The sequence below is a fragment of the Ptychodera flava genome (assembly GCF_041260155.1).
Source record: "Ptychodera flava strain L36383 chromosome 23 unlocalized genomic scaffold, AS_Pfla_20210202 Scaffold_23__1_contigs__length_28996876_pilon, whole genome shotgun sequence".
In the NCBI taxonomy this organism is placed as follows: domain Eukaryota; kingdom Metazoa; phylum Hemichordata; class Enteropneusta; family Ptychoderidae; genus Ptychodera; species Ptychodera flava.
Genome location: NW_027248277.1, coordinates 18,199,761 through 18,219,786, shown reverse-complemented (window position 1 = coordinate 18,219,786; position 20,026 = coordinate 18,199,761). Strand labels below are relative to the sequence as shown.

Here is a 20,026-nt window from a genome sequence, read left to right as displayed (position 1 = left end):
ATACAATATAAACTGTGGAAATCATCAAAAATTACAGCTACTACTCTTTCAATGATATTTCGACATGCTTTCATAGGTAATTGGCTTTACACATTCACTGATGTCACATACAGAAAAAAAAACATACGCGCATGGAATCTTTGACAGATAACTCGATGATCAATTATTGAATTCCCCGCAGCGAGTCTAAGATATCTATACAGGCGAGTCTACACCTATGGCTTCGATAGAATGACGTAGAAAATCTATATTCTGCGAAGCTTTATTAACTGACGATACCCATCGACACCTGTTAAAGAAGCGATATATCTGCATAGGTAAGTTTTTTATCTTCAGTCGCATAAAATGTATTATATGTATCTCGGTTCCTATTGCTTACATGCTCATTCGTGGGTTTACGGAATTACGTGTTAGCTGGTCGCCATGGTAACAGAATATTTGCTAAGTAGGGATTAGATCTACGTCCCCGCCATTTATCAGAGCTTCAATAGACTGGGAACCGCTGACCTCAGAGCTCTTATCCTAGATTTGTATCGAAAGAATGGCTCTGTGTGTGTGAACCATATGCCATTTCTCTGATCTATGATAGCACGCCTGTTTGTCTCTTGTTTCTGTATAGACGTCAATCGCTGTTCCCGACAAGACGGACAGAGCAAGAGAAACATTCGCTCGAATACCGCGCAGTTCCTGCTGGACAGATAGATGGCGGCGCGGCGAGCCTGAGTGACGATTACTTGCGATTCACTGGTGCCCGCGTGCATTTCATCAAAGCCGTTAGTACGCGTTGCAACGGGTTATTACAGATGGGTATTCGCTCACCGTTTCACGGTAAGTTCATTCCACGCTTCCTTTTTTTCCTTGTCTGTGACAACTGTCGGTGTTTAATCTGGACAAGTAGTCAACGATGAGAAGGGAAATAAAGCTAAAACTTAGACGAGCTTTTCGTCACCGTGTTTTTTCACATTGTAACTTTGGAAGAATACGCATAATTAATCATAAACTTCGACGTTTTCAATACGTATATATAGCTGAAACTGTTTTGCTCATTATTATCAGGCTCTGCACAGCTCGAGTGCACCTGTGCAATGTTTTTTTATAAAAAAACAAATCTAAGCTATAATTTACTTTTTTAGGACATTTTAAAACTATGTACCATATAGTTGTGCATCCGTATTATTTCTAATCCTATGTTTGTATGTATGTATGTATGTATGTATGTATGTATGTATGTATGTATGTATGTATGTATGTATGTATGTATGTATGTATGTATGTATGTATGTATGTATGTATGTATGTATGTATGTATGTATGTATGTATGTATGTATGTATGTATGTATGTATGTATGTATGTATGTATGTATGTATGCAACCTCTAGAGAGCATATTAAAACATCTTCACGCATAATCTTATCTCGCATAGCACAGGTGTATTCACTTTGCTGACAAAATCTTTAGTTCATTATTCTAGACTCGATGTATTCATCAGTGTATGTGCTGAAATCCCAGTACTTTGTATCGGACTAAATTCGTTATTTCATAGAAAGAGTTTCTGTATGTATTTACATTTGAAATATGTGAATCTTATAAACATTAAAAATTATTACTTTTCGTGATTTGTTAGCCCTCACAAAAACTAACAAAAGTAATATAACCAAGCAAAGGGAAAAACCATGTCAACTTTACTCTGCCTTTCCTGTTCCTGGCAGTACATCTGTGTCTTTCTAATTAGTGTTGTATTGTTTACATACTTTCAAATATATTTTAAGGCCAAATTTGTAATTAAATTTTCTGTAAATGTTGTTTCTATGGTAATTTATTCAAATTCATATATCTATCTATCTATCTATCTATCTATCTATCTATCTATCTATATATATATATATATATATATATATATATATATATATATATATATATATATATATATGCCAATTAACGCGTAAATAAGAGGAAAAGGCTTTAGTCAAACTCGTCGATGATGTTATCAAATAACTGATTCATCACAAGGCAGGCTACACGTACACAAACATCTTCAGATGGCAGACTGCATGCGGAGAATTGTCGCCCCAGAGTGTGGACATTTTTAGATTCTTCAATTCTATATGGCGTCACTATTTGCATCTCTTATTGATCAACAAAGGCATTCTAATTGAACTAGGGTTATTGAGAGAGAGAGAGAGAGAGAGAGAGAGAGAGAGAGAGAGAGAGAGAGAGAGAGAGAGAGAGAGAGAGAGATGTTTATCGTCGATGACAATGGCAGATTATTCATGGATTAGAAAAGGTATAGACTAGAGGAAGCGTGCGAAAAAGAACACTATGAATAATGTTAACATGTCCAACGAACTACATGTTCGAGTTAATTTAGGGGACAAGGGCTTCGCGTGACGTATATGGTGGTTGTTTAATTCCCTCTAATGGTATAAATCATTTTTAAACTTGCTTCATCGCCTTTGCAAGCACTTAAATCCCGTCTTTTGGGTGCAGTCGCTGATTATAGATGTTCCCAACTGATGAGTTTGTTACGGTCACAGGGATAATTGATTGTGTTCGCGGCCTCCCAATTGTTTACGCTCGATCACGCTTGTAACTCTGGCACAGACAAGATTAAACTGTGACGCGAAAATACGAATGAATGATACCTGCTCCTGGTAATCTGCCATTAAAACTTAGTTCACCCTCATGAACATTATTCAGCGAGAAACCTCTTCATCACAATATTTGGACGATTTAATCTACATTAGAGGTAATACTTGATATATTTTAATGATTTTTGTTCAGAGAAGTATTTTTCACTGCAAAATTGTGTAGGCATGCCTTGTCTTCGACGTGTAAACACACCATAATGTGTTCAATGTCCGACGTTGTTGTTGTTGAAAAATGAAAATAATCCGAACTAGAATACGTTTGTCAACAATAACCTTTTAAATTGTAAACAGCGCTTTGGGTATGTGGGCTACTGATTGGCACTGCATCATACTTAGGTAAATACAGAAGAAAGTATAAGTATTATGTAAGAAAATGATTGATATATTATCAAGAATTACAGCTAGTTTCTTTTAATGCATTTGCCACCAGTATATCTGATACACAAAAAATTGGTTCTGTTCATAATGTAATATGATTTCACTAATTTTGGAAATAAGAATTCATTTTTTTTTCTGAGCCATTGATTTGTACTACGAAAAATTCAGAAAACCTGAACCATTCAAAACCCAAAATACACGTGCGACTGTTGAGCGGCGTTTACATCGTTGTATAATTGAAGGACACTTGTAAACTTACAAGGTCACCTTGACAGGACATCTATATGTATCTGGTTTATACGAGGTCACTGATATATCACTGAGTTGTGGCTATGTCGTATCTACCCTTAAACAGTGCCTACGTGCCTACACATCGCCATAAAAACATATTTTCAAAATGCTTCATTAACCGTTTTGTATTTTACCGGGGATACAGTCCTTCTGTTTATGACTATCTTTGTTGCTCTGTTTAATTCGCTTTTCTTTGTACACGCGTCAATAATGTTACCTTTCATGATTTCTCTTATATTTACGATCGAAGACTAAAATGCAGTCTGGAGTTTTATGAACGGAGAAAAGGGTATTCAAAATTTATTACACTCAAGCAAATGAACGATATATATTTACACAGCGCTTACGCTGATCTTTCTTTTCACGGCATTGTGTATTTTCAAAACCAGTTCATCACAGCCATCGTCTTCCAAAGACAATATTTGTTTCAAACGGCACAAAATAAAGTGAAGAAAACGCCAAGGCATTTGGATGACGGGGAAGATTGTATCAGCTTTATTTCGCATCGGTTTTGTGTTTATCACGTATCACTACGTGATCTGAAATTAGAGTAACACACAACGCATAGATAGTTTAGTTAGACTGTGTGACGTTACAGTTAGTAATCGATTTTGTGGACATCTTTGTTTATCACCTATTTCATGCATTTCTTGATATTCTAGATTCAAAACAAATCTTTCTATCGAAATATTTATGGCTTGACGATTTGAAATGCGATGTACATATATATATATATATATATATATATATATATATATATATATATATATATATATATATATATTTCGCCTATAAACAAGATGTTGTCAGTCAATATCCTATAGATTTTAGAGAAATGTTAATTCTATACTGTTATCATAACCGTGTAATTTATGTCTTTGTTGTTAATGTATTTATTTATCCCTGAGCGTGTTTGAAATTGGAAGCAGATTTCACAACACCGATTATTTAACTTTTATCGGTTATTATTTATTCATTTATTTTCATATAGCTGAGAATAATATTATATAGGGCTCAGCCCTTGGTGTCGCGCCAGGGGTTAAGATTGGCAATGTTATTTGTATTGATTCATGATAAAATGTAATTAATTGTTACTTCATAAAAGTATATACTAGTATGACAACTATGCCAGTTTCCCTCTGATGAAAGCAGTTCACGTACGTACACGCGCGGACGTCAAACCCTGCAGCAGTGCAGGTAGGCCTATAGATTTTCTGTAACGTGTAAAAATTTTGGACAAAAATTGGCAAGTTTTACATTGATAACAGCCTATTGCGTTAAACAAGGGACGTATCATGCAATCATTATCATTGCAATGGTAACCGCACTGCCCAACTTCCACTTGCAAGCTGAAAACTATAGCGTTCCGTCTAAAAACTGGCAATTTTTGAATTTAATTATTGACACTGGGGGCGCTTTTCTAAAATTCAATCCCAACATTCTTTGCGTATGCCACCGTGCATATGCACGACTGTTTTCTCCCTTTATCTATATTAACGATATTCTGTATCAGCGACAAGGTGCATAATAACATTTACTGGCTAATAAAAGAGGTATATTTTATAAATGGCATGTTATAATAATGTGTTTCGTATTTGTTTATTTACGAGTACTCAAAAAAAAAAACATGGCGGCGCCCACGAAAGAAGGGTACACTTCCGGTTACTCGCATAGTATATTATGAATAAGCGCATGCGTAGTCAGTAAGCCGCTGGCGCGACTATTAACTTGAAATCATTATTGTAAATAATTGCATGTCCCTATTTATTTTATTTTTATCGATTAATTTTAATATGTGTTTTCTATTGTTTAGTTTGGGAGTGCGAGTAAAATACAGAAAGATACAGCTTGCTTGGGGCTTTAAATTTTAGCCAATATACCACATAGTCATACAGCTATACGATACGATTGACTTTTGACAATCAGTGCTTCATTAACTTTTTCAAGTGGCACGGAAAGGTGTGATATTTTTCACTTTCTAGGAGATACAATTAGCTTTCCGTGTAGTTTCTGAATGAGCCATCACTGGCATCATTGGACTTTTAAAAGGCCGTAAAAATGCTTGGTGAATCACCGTTCTTTAGTTCATTGTACGAGCAGTCATGATATCTCGGTTTACAAAGCCACATTATGTTTATCCTAGCAAAGTATTAAATGGCGTCTTCATTGAGATAGTTGAGAGAAGAGATAGATTTCAAGAACGCTCGATTTTAAATTTCTTTTTTTGATGTGTTTAAAATACAAATAGGGGTATATGCTGGTAACAATTATGATCAAATTATCAAAACAATTAGAAGAAAGAGCTGCAGTTATTGTTCATGATCGCACGTAATGTAAATGTAATTTACTTACCCAACGACGTCCCTGGACGATCATTCTTATGACAGGTTAAGAGAGAGAGAGAGAGAGAGAGAGAGAGAGAGAGAGAGAGAGAGAGAGAGAGAGAGAGAGAGAGAGAGAGAGAGAGAGAGAGAGAGAGAGAGAGAGAAACAGAGACAGAGACAGAGAGACAGAGAGAGACAGAGAGAAAGAGACAGAGACAGAGAGAGCAGAGACAGACAGACAGACAGACAGACAGACAGACAGACAGACAGACAGACAGACAAACAGAAAGAGAGACAGACAGACAGACAGACAGAAAGGGAGACGAGATACAGAGACAGACAGGCCAGGGTAGACAGACAGACAGACATAGATATAGAGAGACAGTAAACAGTTAGATACAGAGGACAGGGGAGACAGAATGGCAGGAAAGAGACAGGGTAAAAAGACAGAAATTGGTGAAACGTGATAGTATGATTTTTTTCTTACGGAATAAGTAAAATCCCCTTTTAGCTGTAATACAATCCGTTCATAACAAATGGGAAGGGGAATGCAATCTAGATAAGTCCGCCATCGATAAATTGATGTTACTGCAGAACTAGCTTTCTCATGTCACATACTGTGTCGTCAGGCTGGTCATTATTAACGTGATGTAAGCTTATCCGCCAGAAGCGTGTCATCTGCTAGCCTTACGAAAGTGAGAGCGAAGTTAATTAGGCAAAAGTTAAACTAAACTCTAAAAAAAGAGCAACGACTGTGGTACGGCATTGATGCTAATTGCACTGAATCACTACAAATAGCGTAGATTTTCAAAAGTGTCAGGTATTTCCAATGATTTATGAAACCCGTTATATAGTGCTCAGATCAGCTCGACCGTGAGATAGGCGGAACGTGCCATTAGTATTGAGGACATCCGACGAGTAGCACTCCCATCGGTGAATACCCTGTGTCCTTCCGCGCACAAATAGTCCGGTTGGTGTCAGAAAAAGATACCATCTGCCGCGAAATTAAACAATTTGTTAGAAAGTCTATGGGTGAAGTATTTGTGTCTTTAAAGATTTCCCCTTTTAAAATCAGTCATCACTTCCAAGAATGATATCGATGTGCTAGCTGCCCTTGGCAAGGAAAAAAGGAAAAGAATAAACGGAAACTAATTATTTCCTGTTAATGCCTATGAAAGCAAATCGATGACCTTCATTCTTTATTAGACACCTTGAAGCAGACATAAAAATTGTTAATAAACACCAGTGTCTGCCAGATGGCAGGAAACGGGAAGAAAATGTTAGGTAAATTGATTGCCTATTTCCTCTTAGTTAAAGGTCAATTATTTCGCCTCTCACTTCGTACAATTACATATTCGTATGAGATCTCGTATGAGATAAAAATGACGTCATAATGTAGAAAATTTTGGAAAAAATTTACAAAATTCCCATTAAGGTAGGATGCGTCTTGAAACATTGCTCAAAACTTTCCTCAATGAAACTTTCAACCATTCTATCCCAAAACTAAGAATAAAAAACGAACGAGTCACCGTGCAAATTAAAGTTTGGTACTAGAGAAACAAATTGTCTAACATTCGCCGAGCTTAGAAGTTCAAAATGGCCGCCATCCCTATTTAACTCTGTTGGGAAAAATAAAATTTTCGATTTTCGAAAAACGACTTACCTCAAATAAAGCTTTTAACCATTCTCTTACCAAGTGAAGATTAAAAAACCAGGGGTCTCTGTAAAAAGTTTGGTACCAGAGAAACAAATTGCCTAACATTCACTGATATTTGATATTCAAAATGGCCGCCATCGCTATTCAGTTCTGGGCGGAAAAAAATCGATTTTCGAAAATGAAGACGGTGAAATATTTTCTTACGCCAAGAGTTTTATAAAATGAGCCCCCACGAGTTGTACATCAGAAAAGAATTGTAAAAATATGAGTCACTAGCCCTAAAGAAGTACTCTGTTATATGCATTACTTTCGGGGGGATCTGATAGAATGATGACTTTTTTTCTGAATATCCACAAGCATTCTCCTCAGTCGTCAAATCTCCTTTCCCGTCGTCTATATTAAAAGTGACAAATCATTCTATGCAGTGCGACTGTGACATAGCACAAGAATAGATTAGAATATAGACTCTCTGTGAACATAGTCTATGATTATAGAAAGGCGTTCATAGACAATGAGCAACCGCCATCGAAATTTGAAAGGACAAATGTACAATCGTTCCATTGCCATCGGCCATGCCAGCAGACATTCACCGGAACTATAGGCAGTTATGAATGCCTGTTGTCCGAGAGCACTACATAAACTCTGTAGTTTTTAGAACACACTCATGAAATGCAGTTTATGAAGGGTTTCCCATCTATTGGTTTAGTGTCTACTTTTAAAGATATGATTTTTTAACAACTTGCATGCCTGCACACGACAACCTCGCCGTCCTTGCGGATCCGGCAACTATGGACTTTCATAACCCGGATGTAACTGTCAGAGCCAAACTCTAAAAGAAAACGTTCGTTCGCTCCTTCTGCTTTCCAACATCGTCAGCAACCCGGATAATAACGAGGGAATTACGCGCGAACCTGTAAACCAGTGCGTATACTGTCTTTCTATAACATTGTTCAACAATCCGGGAACTTGCAGGGTTTTAATCCGTTATACGGAGAATACAATCTTCCCTCACCGAGGCTAGAATAAAATAAATCACCCATCATGCAAAGGCTGTAAAATTTTAGTTCAATGTCCGAGATGTGCTTTGACATTCAAGAGAGCAACTCCTCCGTGCGGCGCCATTTTAATCAACGACATATTTTTTTGGAACACATAAAGTCCAGGAATTAGCACGATTCGCCTTACTATATACATGACCTTAAAACAGATTGAATCAAGTAACTATATTCTTAAGTCCTCAAGCTAGAAACTGTACAACAAAATGCGGACAGCTTTGTATTTCTGACATCAATGATGGCTTGGATAAGTAAAATGTTTCCCCCAGTTTTCATTCAGTTATTACGCTGTACTTTAACGTTGCGTTTTGTATGGTTTTTCATATGCTGCATTGGCCCATTTACTCTCACTACAGATTTTTTTCCACCCTGCACGTGACCACCTTTTGCACTTTGTGGAACGTGACTCCGTCGCCCTAGCCTTCTCATCAGTTAAGAATAATGTACGACATTTTGTGTGTTTTACGACTCAACCTTACTGTTTTACGACCCAACTCTGACGTGTACAACTAGATGGAAAGTAACGAGTCCATGCGCAAGACTTTTTATTTTTCTAACAAAATGAGCAATAACACATAAGAAACTTTAATTTATCCTACTTATTTCTCATGTTCAATACTCGAGAGTGCGACTCATCAGTCACTGGACATTTCATTCGACATTTGTCCATAATTGTTCACTGTCGTACATAACAAATCCCTGTACACCCCAAGAGTTGGCGCTCTGTGTTCAATAAATCTGACGGGTATGCCCTTATAAAAGCAGCGAAACCATTTTTCTTTCAGCAAAAATGTTACTGACGTGCGAAAACTATGCATTCGTGTACAAAAACCTAGAAGTTCAAAATTTCACCACCACGAATTGGCCGAGAGGGAAATCAACGTTCCACGTTATCCCTGTGAAGGGTTTTTTTTTCCATAAGTGAAAGCAGTGTATTGAGGAAGAACGTGCCTTAGGGACAGATATTCGAACTCTCAAATGTTTGCAATACGTTTCTGGTCTATCGCTTGTGGGGCTCATTTTAAAGCTCTTTTTTACAAGAAAAGTAACCAACGTCTTAGTTTTTTTAATTGGAAAATGTTATTTTTCCCCACAGAGTCAACACAGGGATGGCGGCCATTTTGAATTTCAGATATCAGGAAATGTTAGCTAATTTGTCTCTCTAGTACCAAAATTTGCATGCTGATCCCTGATTTTTATTTATTTATTTATTTATTTATTTATTTATTTATTTATTGATGACAATGGTTGGATTTTGTTTGAGGAAAGTTTTGGCAAAGTTAAAGTCTTTCACTTTCGCGAGACGCGAACTCTCTTAATTGATAGGTACTCTTCAATATTAATGTGTATGGCTTGGCAATGTTGTTACAAAACGATGTGTTAAAGAGACTGTCGAATATCCATACGTTTGGATGAACTTCGCATTATTGTTGTTTCTGAAAACAAGAAAAAAATTCTCCTATCTAAAGATGCTATGAAATGCAAGGTATTTGCCTTATCAACATAGACGTTATTATGCAGTGTTGGTGTTGATAAATAAATTCTACTCTAGATTGAGACTGTACTATAACAGGTGGATCACAAGGCCCAGAAAAAATGATTTCAGAAGTTGAACAATACACTTGAGGAAAATAGTTTTTGAAAATACACCGGAAGTTACTGCTAATAGGACTTTGAAGTTGAAGTTCAAAATCGTTGAAAACGCCATTATAGCTTATTGTTTTTCCGACTGTATAGGGTGTGTTACTCAGATTACTAAATCATTTATATGTGCCTTCATGGATTATTGATCCTACATTTACCTGAGTTAAATCTGATTATACAAAATCTCCTCTAGACCCAGCACCGAAAAGGTTAAGGACAATCTACAGTCTGTATACAAAGAAATGTAAACCAGCGGTATTAAATAAAAAATTGTCCGACGGCAACCATGAACAATAAACAGTTACTTGAGTCGGTTGTAGCTACACTTCAAAATCCTGATAAATCGTTGAAAGATACTTTAGCAAAGAGTTCACGTGGCATTCACGTGATGCATGGGCATATTTAACACGTCACGTTATGAAATGCTTCAAGAATAATATGATGGCTATAGCGTGAGACTTTAATACTGCCTGTCATGTAGGCTGAATGGTGATCTGCTATCATGATAAGACTGAACATTTCGCTGTAACTACTTGAGGATGAGCGTGTACTTTGCTAATATTAGGCCTACACAGACGCACAGACACGCGGGAATGATTTGTGAACGTTATCATATCATGGCCGCTTTGGGAAAACCATGGCTTGCGCTCGGCTGTTGAAAAAGAGGTTGGTGTACGGCACATTGTATGTTTTGAATTCTGAACGATCATGAAACGATGCCTGTCAACAACTCGCATTCTGGATGACTCTTTCCGTCAGATTCTAGAAACGTAAGTTTTAAGAGATAATTGTATACATGTCAGCCAGGGATGTCAGCGTACCCTCCAGCTTTGCAATCTGATTCCGACATCTGTAAGGACTTGGAGATATTTCTTATTGTTGTGAATGCCAGAGACTACCCTTAAGCAGAGCGCACAAAGCGCAGAAACGCTCTCATCAAAACAAATACCTTGAGGGAGACATTGCGTTCGAACGCTGTTTCGGATTGATGTCCTTCTGCCATTAAGTTGATTGGATTTGGGAGATTGAAAATCCATTTGGATTTCATCCCACCAAAGTTCGGTGTACATTTTCTGTTTTTAAGTCTCTTAATCTGAGAAATGGCGCCACAATCAGCCACAATCATGACGTTATACAAATGTGGTCACACCTCAGCCTGTAACTAACGCCGCTTTCACCTTTAGGCGGGAACCCTTTCCCGCCAAAAATAGAATTTTCGGCGATAGCCTACGATTTTCTTTGTCATCTTTAGACACGCAATCATTAAAATGATGGCTCAAAGTTAGCGTTCTGATCTTAGCTCAAAAGACAAAAATGTTGATAATAAGCTTACCCATAAATATCCCGTGGTTCTGAAACACGAATTTTTTCGTGTTCAAATTGAGGTGGCAGCGTCACTTACTTTTGGTTTGTTTTGGGGGAGGGCGTTGAATGCATAAAACTGCCTGCTTTAACCCAAATAAGAACTCATGTAATGTCAGTCTATATTCTGTGTTTAATGTTTTCACTGTGTGAAAAGGTAGGGAAGGTTGTGAGTTCGAATCCAATCGAAAAATTACTGGCTGTAGTACATCTGCTACACTATCAACGACTTATGTAGATATGGCTTCTTTAATTTCTTTTAACAGAGATGGCGGCCTGCCTTACAAACCATTACTATCAATATAGCTGACCTTCAAAAGATGCAAAAATCGACAATTGCGCCATTACAAAAAAATATGCCATTAAAATGCGGCGGGTTATTCTCCCTAACTGCCTTTCCTCAGGCTAATCAAAGCCATATTCCAAAGATCAGAAATATTAGAAAGTCGAATATTTTCAACAGTAATCTTTGAAAAGTTTAACTGAGGAAGAGTGTATCGCACTTTGAATTTACTTGTGAAATTCTAAACCATCAATATTAAGCTGGGCAAACAAATTTGTTTCTCCTTTATCATTATTCGTCAGAGAAATTTTACTCTACTTCATTTGCTGGGCGACTCCATTTCGACATCGCTGTGAAAAATTCGATTCCTGCTCCAACACTTTCACCAATTTCACACAGCATACCGATTTTACTCACCGTGCTTTCCGAAACGTCTTTCCAGAAATTTGAATAAAAATTGCCTTCAAGCGCGTCGGCGCGCTTGAGAATACCAAGCTACAATTACATCTTAATGGAATAAAAATCACATGGCGGGAAAACGAAATTACTTTCCCGCTGAAAAGACTTCCTTGAATTTCTTTTGCGTGTGTTATATTACATGACCGACAAACATGATGGGAGTGCCTAGGAAAGTTGAAAAGCTACATAGCTCGCATATTCCACTATTTGTGTTCTGTCGATAAAAATGCAGTTTCTGAATCCATTCCAAATATCATTTTGAACCACCTGATGGTCACGTGACATTTTCAACATAGCGAGCGCGTGCACGATGTCCAATGTTATTTCTTGCGACCGAATTTTTGTCCGGACGATAAGGCCATTTGAAGAAAATTCTTTGTTTGCCGTCCATTGATTAAAAACCTACCAGCCAGCTAGGGAAAAATAAACACAGACAAAACACAAGTGTGTTAACATAAACTCAGGTTTTATTTGGTTTCTTTTAGAAAAATAATATTTTTATTTGTAATAATGTTAACATTGTGTTTGTTTTCTTAATTTTCTCTGAAAACCTACCAGCACGCGGACGGAAAACAAATAATTTAATTTAAAGCGCCTAATGTGTAAACACTAACATTACATATTATACACAATTCAATGTGTTTGCAATTCTAATACTCGGTATTCCAACTTACTAAGGGAAGGAGAAGCAATTGAACTGGTTTTAAAAAGTAATATTATTTTCAAATGTTAGATCGATTGCGCAATTCCGTTTTTCAAATTATATTGAATCAAAGTTTCAGTTTTGACGACAGATAAGAAAACACTCCACAGGTAGAGATTCTTAATCTATAGCTTAAGAAAATAATTTTCGAAAATAATTTTCAAATTTATAATTGTGCGACTGTTAAGTGTTTAAAGACACCGTGAAAACTGTCTTCTAATGACAATTAGGATGGCAAGACAAAAGTGTTTTTTGCTAGACAGATGTCCTAAATAGACAGGCAAATTATTTTCAAGTTATAGTGTCTTCGACACTCTGTCCTAAATAAAGAGGTCTACATACTGTGAAAGCTCTCTATATGTTGACGTAATCATGCCTACATGATGTACAATCAGGCCAAAGTAGTTGAATTATGTTTTGCGTCCACTCAAATGTACGAAAGGTAAGCGGGTAGGCGGTTCAAAAACACACACACAAATTTCACAAGTGCAAGTTTAATATTTACTTGACTGCTAGTATTTCCATGTAAAATGAGGCCCATTTAAAAATCGAAGCACAAACCCCTGTTTTCACCTTCATAATTTACACTTCAATGCGACATTCTGCAAGCATCCAGGCGTTTCAAGTGCATTTTACAAACTTGTTAAAGAAAGATTTGTTGGCAGAGAAGGCTATTCGGTAAAGATATATTCATAAATACACTTATTTTCATGAAACCTCATAAATCCTACGTGAGCGTGAACGCAAAAATTATTTAACTAATTCGGCCTTATTGTATATTTCACAAAAATGATTGTATATTTCACAAAAATTAATACATGTACTAGCTTCATCTTCTTAATATCAAACGTGACTGTTTCGGTTCCTTGAATTTATTATCATTTTTCATTGCCATTAATCTTCATTGAGTTCAATAATCTAGCAAGGATACGATGAACACATCCTGTAAACGCCTCGAGTTGACACACAACCGACCTTAAACCACGTCAAGACGTCAACCACGTCTTTCTGGTCACATGATCGTTGAACCGAGAAAACGCGTTCTAACCCCTCAGCCGTTTTATTGATTAAGTACACGACCGACCGACATTCGATGGAACACCTCCTCCGGAAATTTGCACTCTATTTCTTTTCAATTTCATATCAAACGTGGTTGCTATAGTTTTTTATACGCAGGAGCTCAGAGTTAGTCGACACTAAAAATCTATACTGGAGGCAACAATTAGCATTTGCACGGACATTACAGGAGATGTAGGTTCAACATCACATGTTTGCGATGATCATCATTTATGGGAGATCACAATTAGACTGTCTTCGATGCATACATCCATCCATTCAACCAGCTACTAACAATCTTCTTAAGATTTTTGGGTGTATACACATCCACATGCCCTCATACATACACATGTCCATACATACATACATACATACATACATACATACAGTCACATGCTTATATTTCTGATAGTTCAAAATACTAACATTGGTTTCGTTGGTTTGTACGTTTTACACCCTATAGATTCCGCCCTGCTCTGTCCAACATTAAATCCGGGTTCTCTCAGCGGAAAGGCAACCTCTAACGACAAGGTGCCAGTTGCCGTGTTGCCATGGTGACCAGCTTTTCACTGATCGACTTGAAGCGTAGAAGCCCCGGAGGATATTTCTACAGGTTGAGGATAAACACCGTCTGTGCCTTTCCAGTAATCAAGCACTAGCCTTACAGACCGCCATGGAAAACAGGACTCTTGAAATTTTCCAGAACATAAACGTTTCGGCAACGAGTGTTATGGATACGTCCATTTTGTCAGAAGGCGTTGAAGAAGAAACTAAAACAACGACATCAACGAATTTTTCTTCGGCGATATTTCACATACCAGAGTTGTTCCTTTTGTTCATCTTGCTTGTCGGCAACTCTACCGTGTGCTGGATTATCTTTACGAACGAGAACTTGCGGAACCGCGCCAACATGTTCGTCGCCATCTTGGCGTCGGCGGACCTGTGCTTCGGGGTCTTCGTCGCGCCGTTCATCGTCGCCGGGTTCTTCGGGGAGTGGTACACCAACCCGTACCTGTGTAATCTCAGTGGCGTCATAACCACCCTGTTTCCCGCCGTTGCCAACGTCACCCTCTGCTTCGTCAGCATCGACAGGCTGCTTTTCGTGAGGCAGCCGCTCCGCTACCAGGAATACTGGCGGCAGCCCCGCTGTCTCTGCTCCATTTGTTACATCTGGCTACACGCCCTCATCCTGCCCACCCTCCCTCCTCTCTGGGGGATGGGGAGGTACGTACACCACCCCACCGCCAATACCTGCATACCGGATCTTTCAAGCGTGCCGGTGTTTGGATATGTGACTGTTATATACGGGTTTATCTTGCCTAGCGTGATCATGGTTTACTGCTACTATCGCATTTACCGCGCGGCAAGACTTCAAGTCATGAAAGTTCGCTCGGAGGCCTTCGCGTACCAGGCGACCACAGTCAAACGGGTTTTACACGACACCAAACTAGGATACCGCCGCACGGCAAAGACACTGATACTGATGATTTTGCTACACACGATCTGTTGGAGTCCCAGCCTCTACGTCCAGCTGACCTCCTTGAAAACAAGGACGAGTACTACCCGTCGGACACGCTGCAGTACGTGTCCGGGCTGTTGGTTTTGACCAACACGTCCCTGGAACCCTGGGTGTACGGCATGTACAACGTAGCGTTCAGAAAAGCGGTGAAGCGGCTCTTCACAGTGTGTAACTGGAAACGGCTCAACTGTTGTCGTTTCTGTCCGGGAAGGACAAACAAAAATTACCAAGTCAGTCCGATAATTTAAATTCTACATGGAATTGATTTTGTATCCCTGAATAAGGGCTGTTTGATATTTTGACATTTATAAAGACAATCTTTGTAAGTTACAGCAATAGTGCCACTCTGTGAGACTTTGCCAAATGCTCGTTTTTGTTGCACAGGCGCCGAATGAACAATTCAACGTCACGGGACTGTTTTCTGAGAGTTTGCTAGAGTTTGACAAACACACAGTTTGTTTTCTATAAACTGCCATCCTATCTAACCATTATCGACTATCGCTTGTTCAAATGCCATACAGAGTGTCAAGCATGTTTGTGACAAACTTGATTCGTACTGTGTGTCAAGAGTTCAACGCACTGATGACTCGTTCACGTTGATCAATAGAATGATAAGACAAGATGGCGGTCAGTAAGAGATTGTCTTTCTGACATGCATAAAAATTATATTATATTACAATTTAGATAGATTTTCCCTCCTATTTGAAGAATGTCAACATTTTACTATGTTCTTCTACTTTCCAATTTTTGAGAGATTTCGTCTGTAAGTTTTGTATTGACAAAGACAAGCCACTTGAGGTTGTACGCGCCTCGAAAAAACGACATAAACTTTTTGCCAAAACTTTTATCAAGGAAACTCTAAACAGTTTTCTTTCGAAATCAAGGATCGGGTAAAAGATTAACACATTTTCCATATTTCCCGACAGTTCTAATTCAAAATGGCTGCCGCCATTTCTGTGGTATGTTCGATTTTCACAAAAATATGTCGGTGAAATTTGCTTTCTCTACAAGCTTCAAATGAAACCTCACAAATAATAGACCAAAATAGTTTGTAAACTTTAAATTTTAGAGTCCGAATATCTGTCCTCGAGGCACAAGCTACCTTAAAGATCCATTAGCTGTAACTTTGGTCATTTTTTAAATTTTGTTTGTTCTGTGTATCATCTGCAGTTTCTGGTTTGAATCCCTGAACCATGGAGAAATTCCTAATATTTAGCTCATAAATGTACCCTATATGAGTATAATCTGCATTGTTATTGTTTAAATTTTGTATTCAGGTCCGGACTAGAATACATTTATCAACAATAACAATGGTCATTTCACATATACAGGCTGTGTTGGCAAGCAGGACACCGGGCATTGGTCATGATGATCGAATTATAGTAAAATTCTGTAGTTGATACATTGAAACAGAGTAGTGAAAAATTAGTCAAAAGTTACAGCTAATGTCCCTTTAAGTTACACCGTTATTACAACCAAGCAAAAATCAACAGCAAACGTTCTGGCCGTTTTATGAACAATTCCGCTGATCACAAAATGCACACTTCTATACTCAGCCACAGTCAGTCGCTTTTCCAGTATAAATAGTTTGTCGTAAAGAAGAAAGGGAAAGGTGGAAAGATACTATTGATGAAGCTTGCTGTAATACAAGAACTCTGTTTTACGTCATGTAAGAATAAGTCGATGTTGCCGGATATGTTGAGCACTCGATGACGTAATTGACGCGTGTATGGCGCGAATCATTTACGGTAGGTGAGCATTGACGCATGCAAGAACGTAGCAATCAAATTCATATGGCAGGTTGAAGTGTGAGCTTTCACCGACAATCAATCTCTTTTATTCGAGACTAGATTTTAATTTTCTAAACTGATTAGTTGTCAATCTTCCGCACAGATGCACTTCAATATTTTTGTACTATCGTTCAAACTTTATGTAAACAGGCAAAGGTTATCAATACCATGAGTCGGAGAATAGCGAAATTCAATTTTCCCTCGCGTATTATTTTGAAGTAACATAAATCGCCCACGAAATATTTGATCACCGTACTATTTTTCAAATGATTAACATGCTATGTCGTCTATATAATAACCCTAATATATATTCATGTTTCATAATAATTTTTGAAATATTTAACTCAATGACATCCCTACTCAAGGCTCGGTCTGTTACAGAATTTATTCGCGCGAAAGCACTAACCACACAAGCTTACCTGAGATGTTATTTTTTTTCACGAATACAGCCACTGTAAATTTCTTACCGTTTCGTGGACTTTCATCAAATAGCATACTTTCAACTTGTGACCAAGACAAAAAGAATCCCATTTTTGCGCAAGTAATTTTCCAAAGTCTCAGTCTTTTGTCGGTTTCCCGCCAAAACACCCAGGTGAATTTAAAGAAAACCCTGAGTTCCTTGCCTATCCCTTTGTTATTTTCCATCAATGCATGAAACTTGCGGCAACATGTTTCGTCTGTCTTCCCCAATATACCGCATCGCAGCAAAAATTGCAGGCACTTGATTTCTGTCGACACATTTTGGCGCAAAGTAGTTCCATGCATGATCAAATATTGATGTTTTTGTGGGTACAAACTGAGCGACGCTCCCGTTTTATAGACACTTTTTGCTCAGCTGCCCGCGTCGTTAGTCGTCTGTTATTACGGCAGTTACAATTTACGATTATTCTGTGAATATGCTAGCTAGTTAACGCCTACACGATCAGGCTTGCTCGCACCGTTGTCAAATTTGGCATTCACCCTCATGAGACCGTTTCTCTCTTCTGCTGTCCTTTTTTTTATGAAATTAGTGACAATTACCACGATGTTGCAAAACTGTGTCTCCCCGTTACGGTAATCACTCCCTCTTTTACGGCAACAACATTAATGAGGAACGGATTTGAAGATAATCGCATTGAAATAGATGCGACGACAGTTTATCTCTTTTGCAAGAGATAAATTTGTATCTACTGTATGTGCGTAGTATGTCATCAACAATTGAGCTTCAATTATGCAAGATTTTACACAAATTTACGACCCCCCCCCCCCCACCGTGGTTTTTATGCCTACAGGCGTTCATAGCAGTAGCAATCCTGTTTTTGGTGCATTTCTTTGAAAATTATCGAAATTGAGTTCCTTAGCGAGTGCTAATAGTCGGCAATCGAAGTTCCTATCCGAACTCGGGAACAGCTTGTTGCCATGGTAGCAATCACGATAGATTTTCACACGAACTATTCTCTGAGGCTGTCATTGGATATCTGTTACTCTTGCTTCAGACTTATCTATCGTTTGTATTTTCGACGTCTCCCGTCACCGGTACAGCCAGAGGGGAGTTTACATATTCCCAAGATCCATAGAACTGAACCAAAAGGTCAGATAAAATAAGCCATAACTTGCAAAATCAGACATTTCGAAGTAACTTGACTCATCTAGTGGTCTTAAGCTTCGAATTACATTTGAATTTACTCTATTAACGTTTTCTAAGATACTTCTTTTCACAGTCTGGAAGACAGCTCTGTACATATGCATAAAGTGAACTGACCCAGTGACGAAAAGATTCTTAAAGATTGACATACTGCATAACTTGTTGTAAAGAAATTCCAGTTGACAGTGTCGAACGCTTTGTAGAAGTCAACAAAAAGCGCGCACACCATCCTTTTCGAACTGTTTAATGAAGTCAAACAGATACTCTAGTCTATGATTAAGATGTTTCTGCAAATTAATGAGCCAGGTAGAAATCCCGTTTGGTCCATTACATCAAAGATTTAATGTGTATAACAGTTAAGGTTAAGGTATATATTTCATCAACAGCTGTCCTTTTACCCTAAGGCAGTATATGACGTACAGGGCTCGCAATTCCATAATCCCTGGTTGATATCTTATCACCGTAAGCGTCGACCCCTGACTCTTCAATGTTCATAATACTTCGAGTCTCCAATCTACATTAATACCCCAGGCTGATTCTTGTCGCGAATGTTTTCAAGAAAGAGATCATCAAATTTTACCTATAATTCCTTTCAATTAGTATAAGCACCATTTTTTGTGTTGACACGACATCACTTATAATCAGTTTAGTAAACATTAGGTATTTCCGCTTGAGCCAGAATTCCAACGGCTATTTTCCTGAGGGCTTTGTAAAAAACAAAATACTTTCATTGCTTTGTAGTTTCTTTGTAGTTTCGATGGCCTTGTTGATGAATAAAGAAAGGTAATTTTATAATACGTCGAAATTAAAGGCACAATAGCTGTATCTTTTAGCATTATTTTTGTGATTTTATTTCCAAACTAAAACAAGTCCGTGGGAATGTACTCATTGAGGGGTGTATATACAAGTATAAGAAACTGTCCACTGGGACTGCATGTGCAATTTTGAGCAAGATAAATAATAAATGTTTGCCCAAACAAAAATCGGCGCCCTCATGCAAATAAAGCAAAAAACACTGTACGGTGTGCATATATCAGTGATATATGCATTGGAATCTCCACAGAAACAACAGAGTAGTCAATATAATTCATAGTGCTGAATGTTTCGCTGAGCATACTCCGCAGTGTCAAAGGTCATCAATGACGCTGTAAGTGGGCGGCCATATTGTAAAATGCATATCTTGGCGGCCATTTTGGTGCGCATTTGAATTCGCATTCTTTGAAAATCTGATA

General features: G+C 38.0%; 1 protein-coding gene across 1 annotated transcript; it reads left to right on the top strand.

Annotated features, from left to right (window-relative positions):
* The first annotated feature begins 621 nt into the window (after nucleotides 1-621).
* On the top strand, nucleotides 622-15,710 carry LOC139124017 (melatonin receptor type 1A-like). Its single transcript, XM_070690148.1, has 2 exons — nucleotides 622-828; nucleotides 14,325-15,710. The coding sequence occupies exon 2, from the start codon at nucleotides 14,535-14,537 to the stop codon at nucleotides 15,465-15,467; it is 933 nt and encodes a 310-aa protein (XP_070546249.1). The 5' UTR covers nucleotides 622-828; nucleotides 14,325-14,534; the 3' UTR covers nucleotides 15,468-15,710.
* The last annotated feature ends 4,316 nt before the right edge of the window (nucleotides 15,711-20,026 follow it).

What these genes read in the sequence shown, in the direction of transcription:
- LOC139124017 (XM_070690148.1), top strand. Translation starts at nt 14,535, where the DNA reads ATGGAAAACAGGACTCTTGAAATTTTCCAGAACATAAACGTTTCGGCA.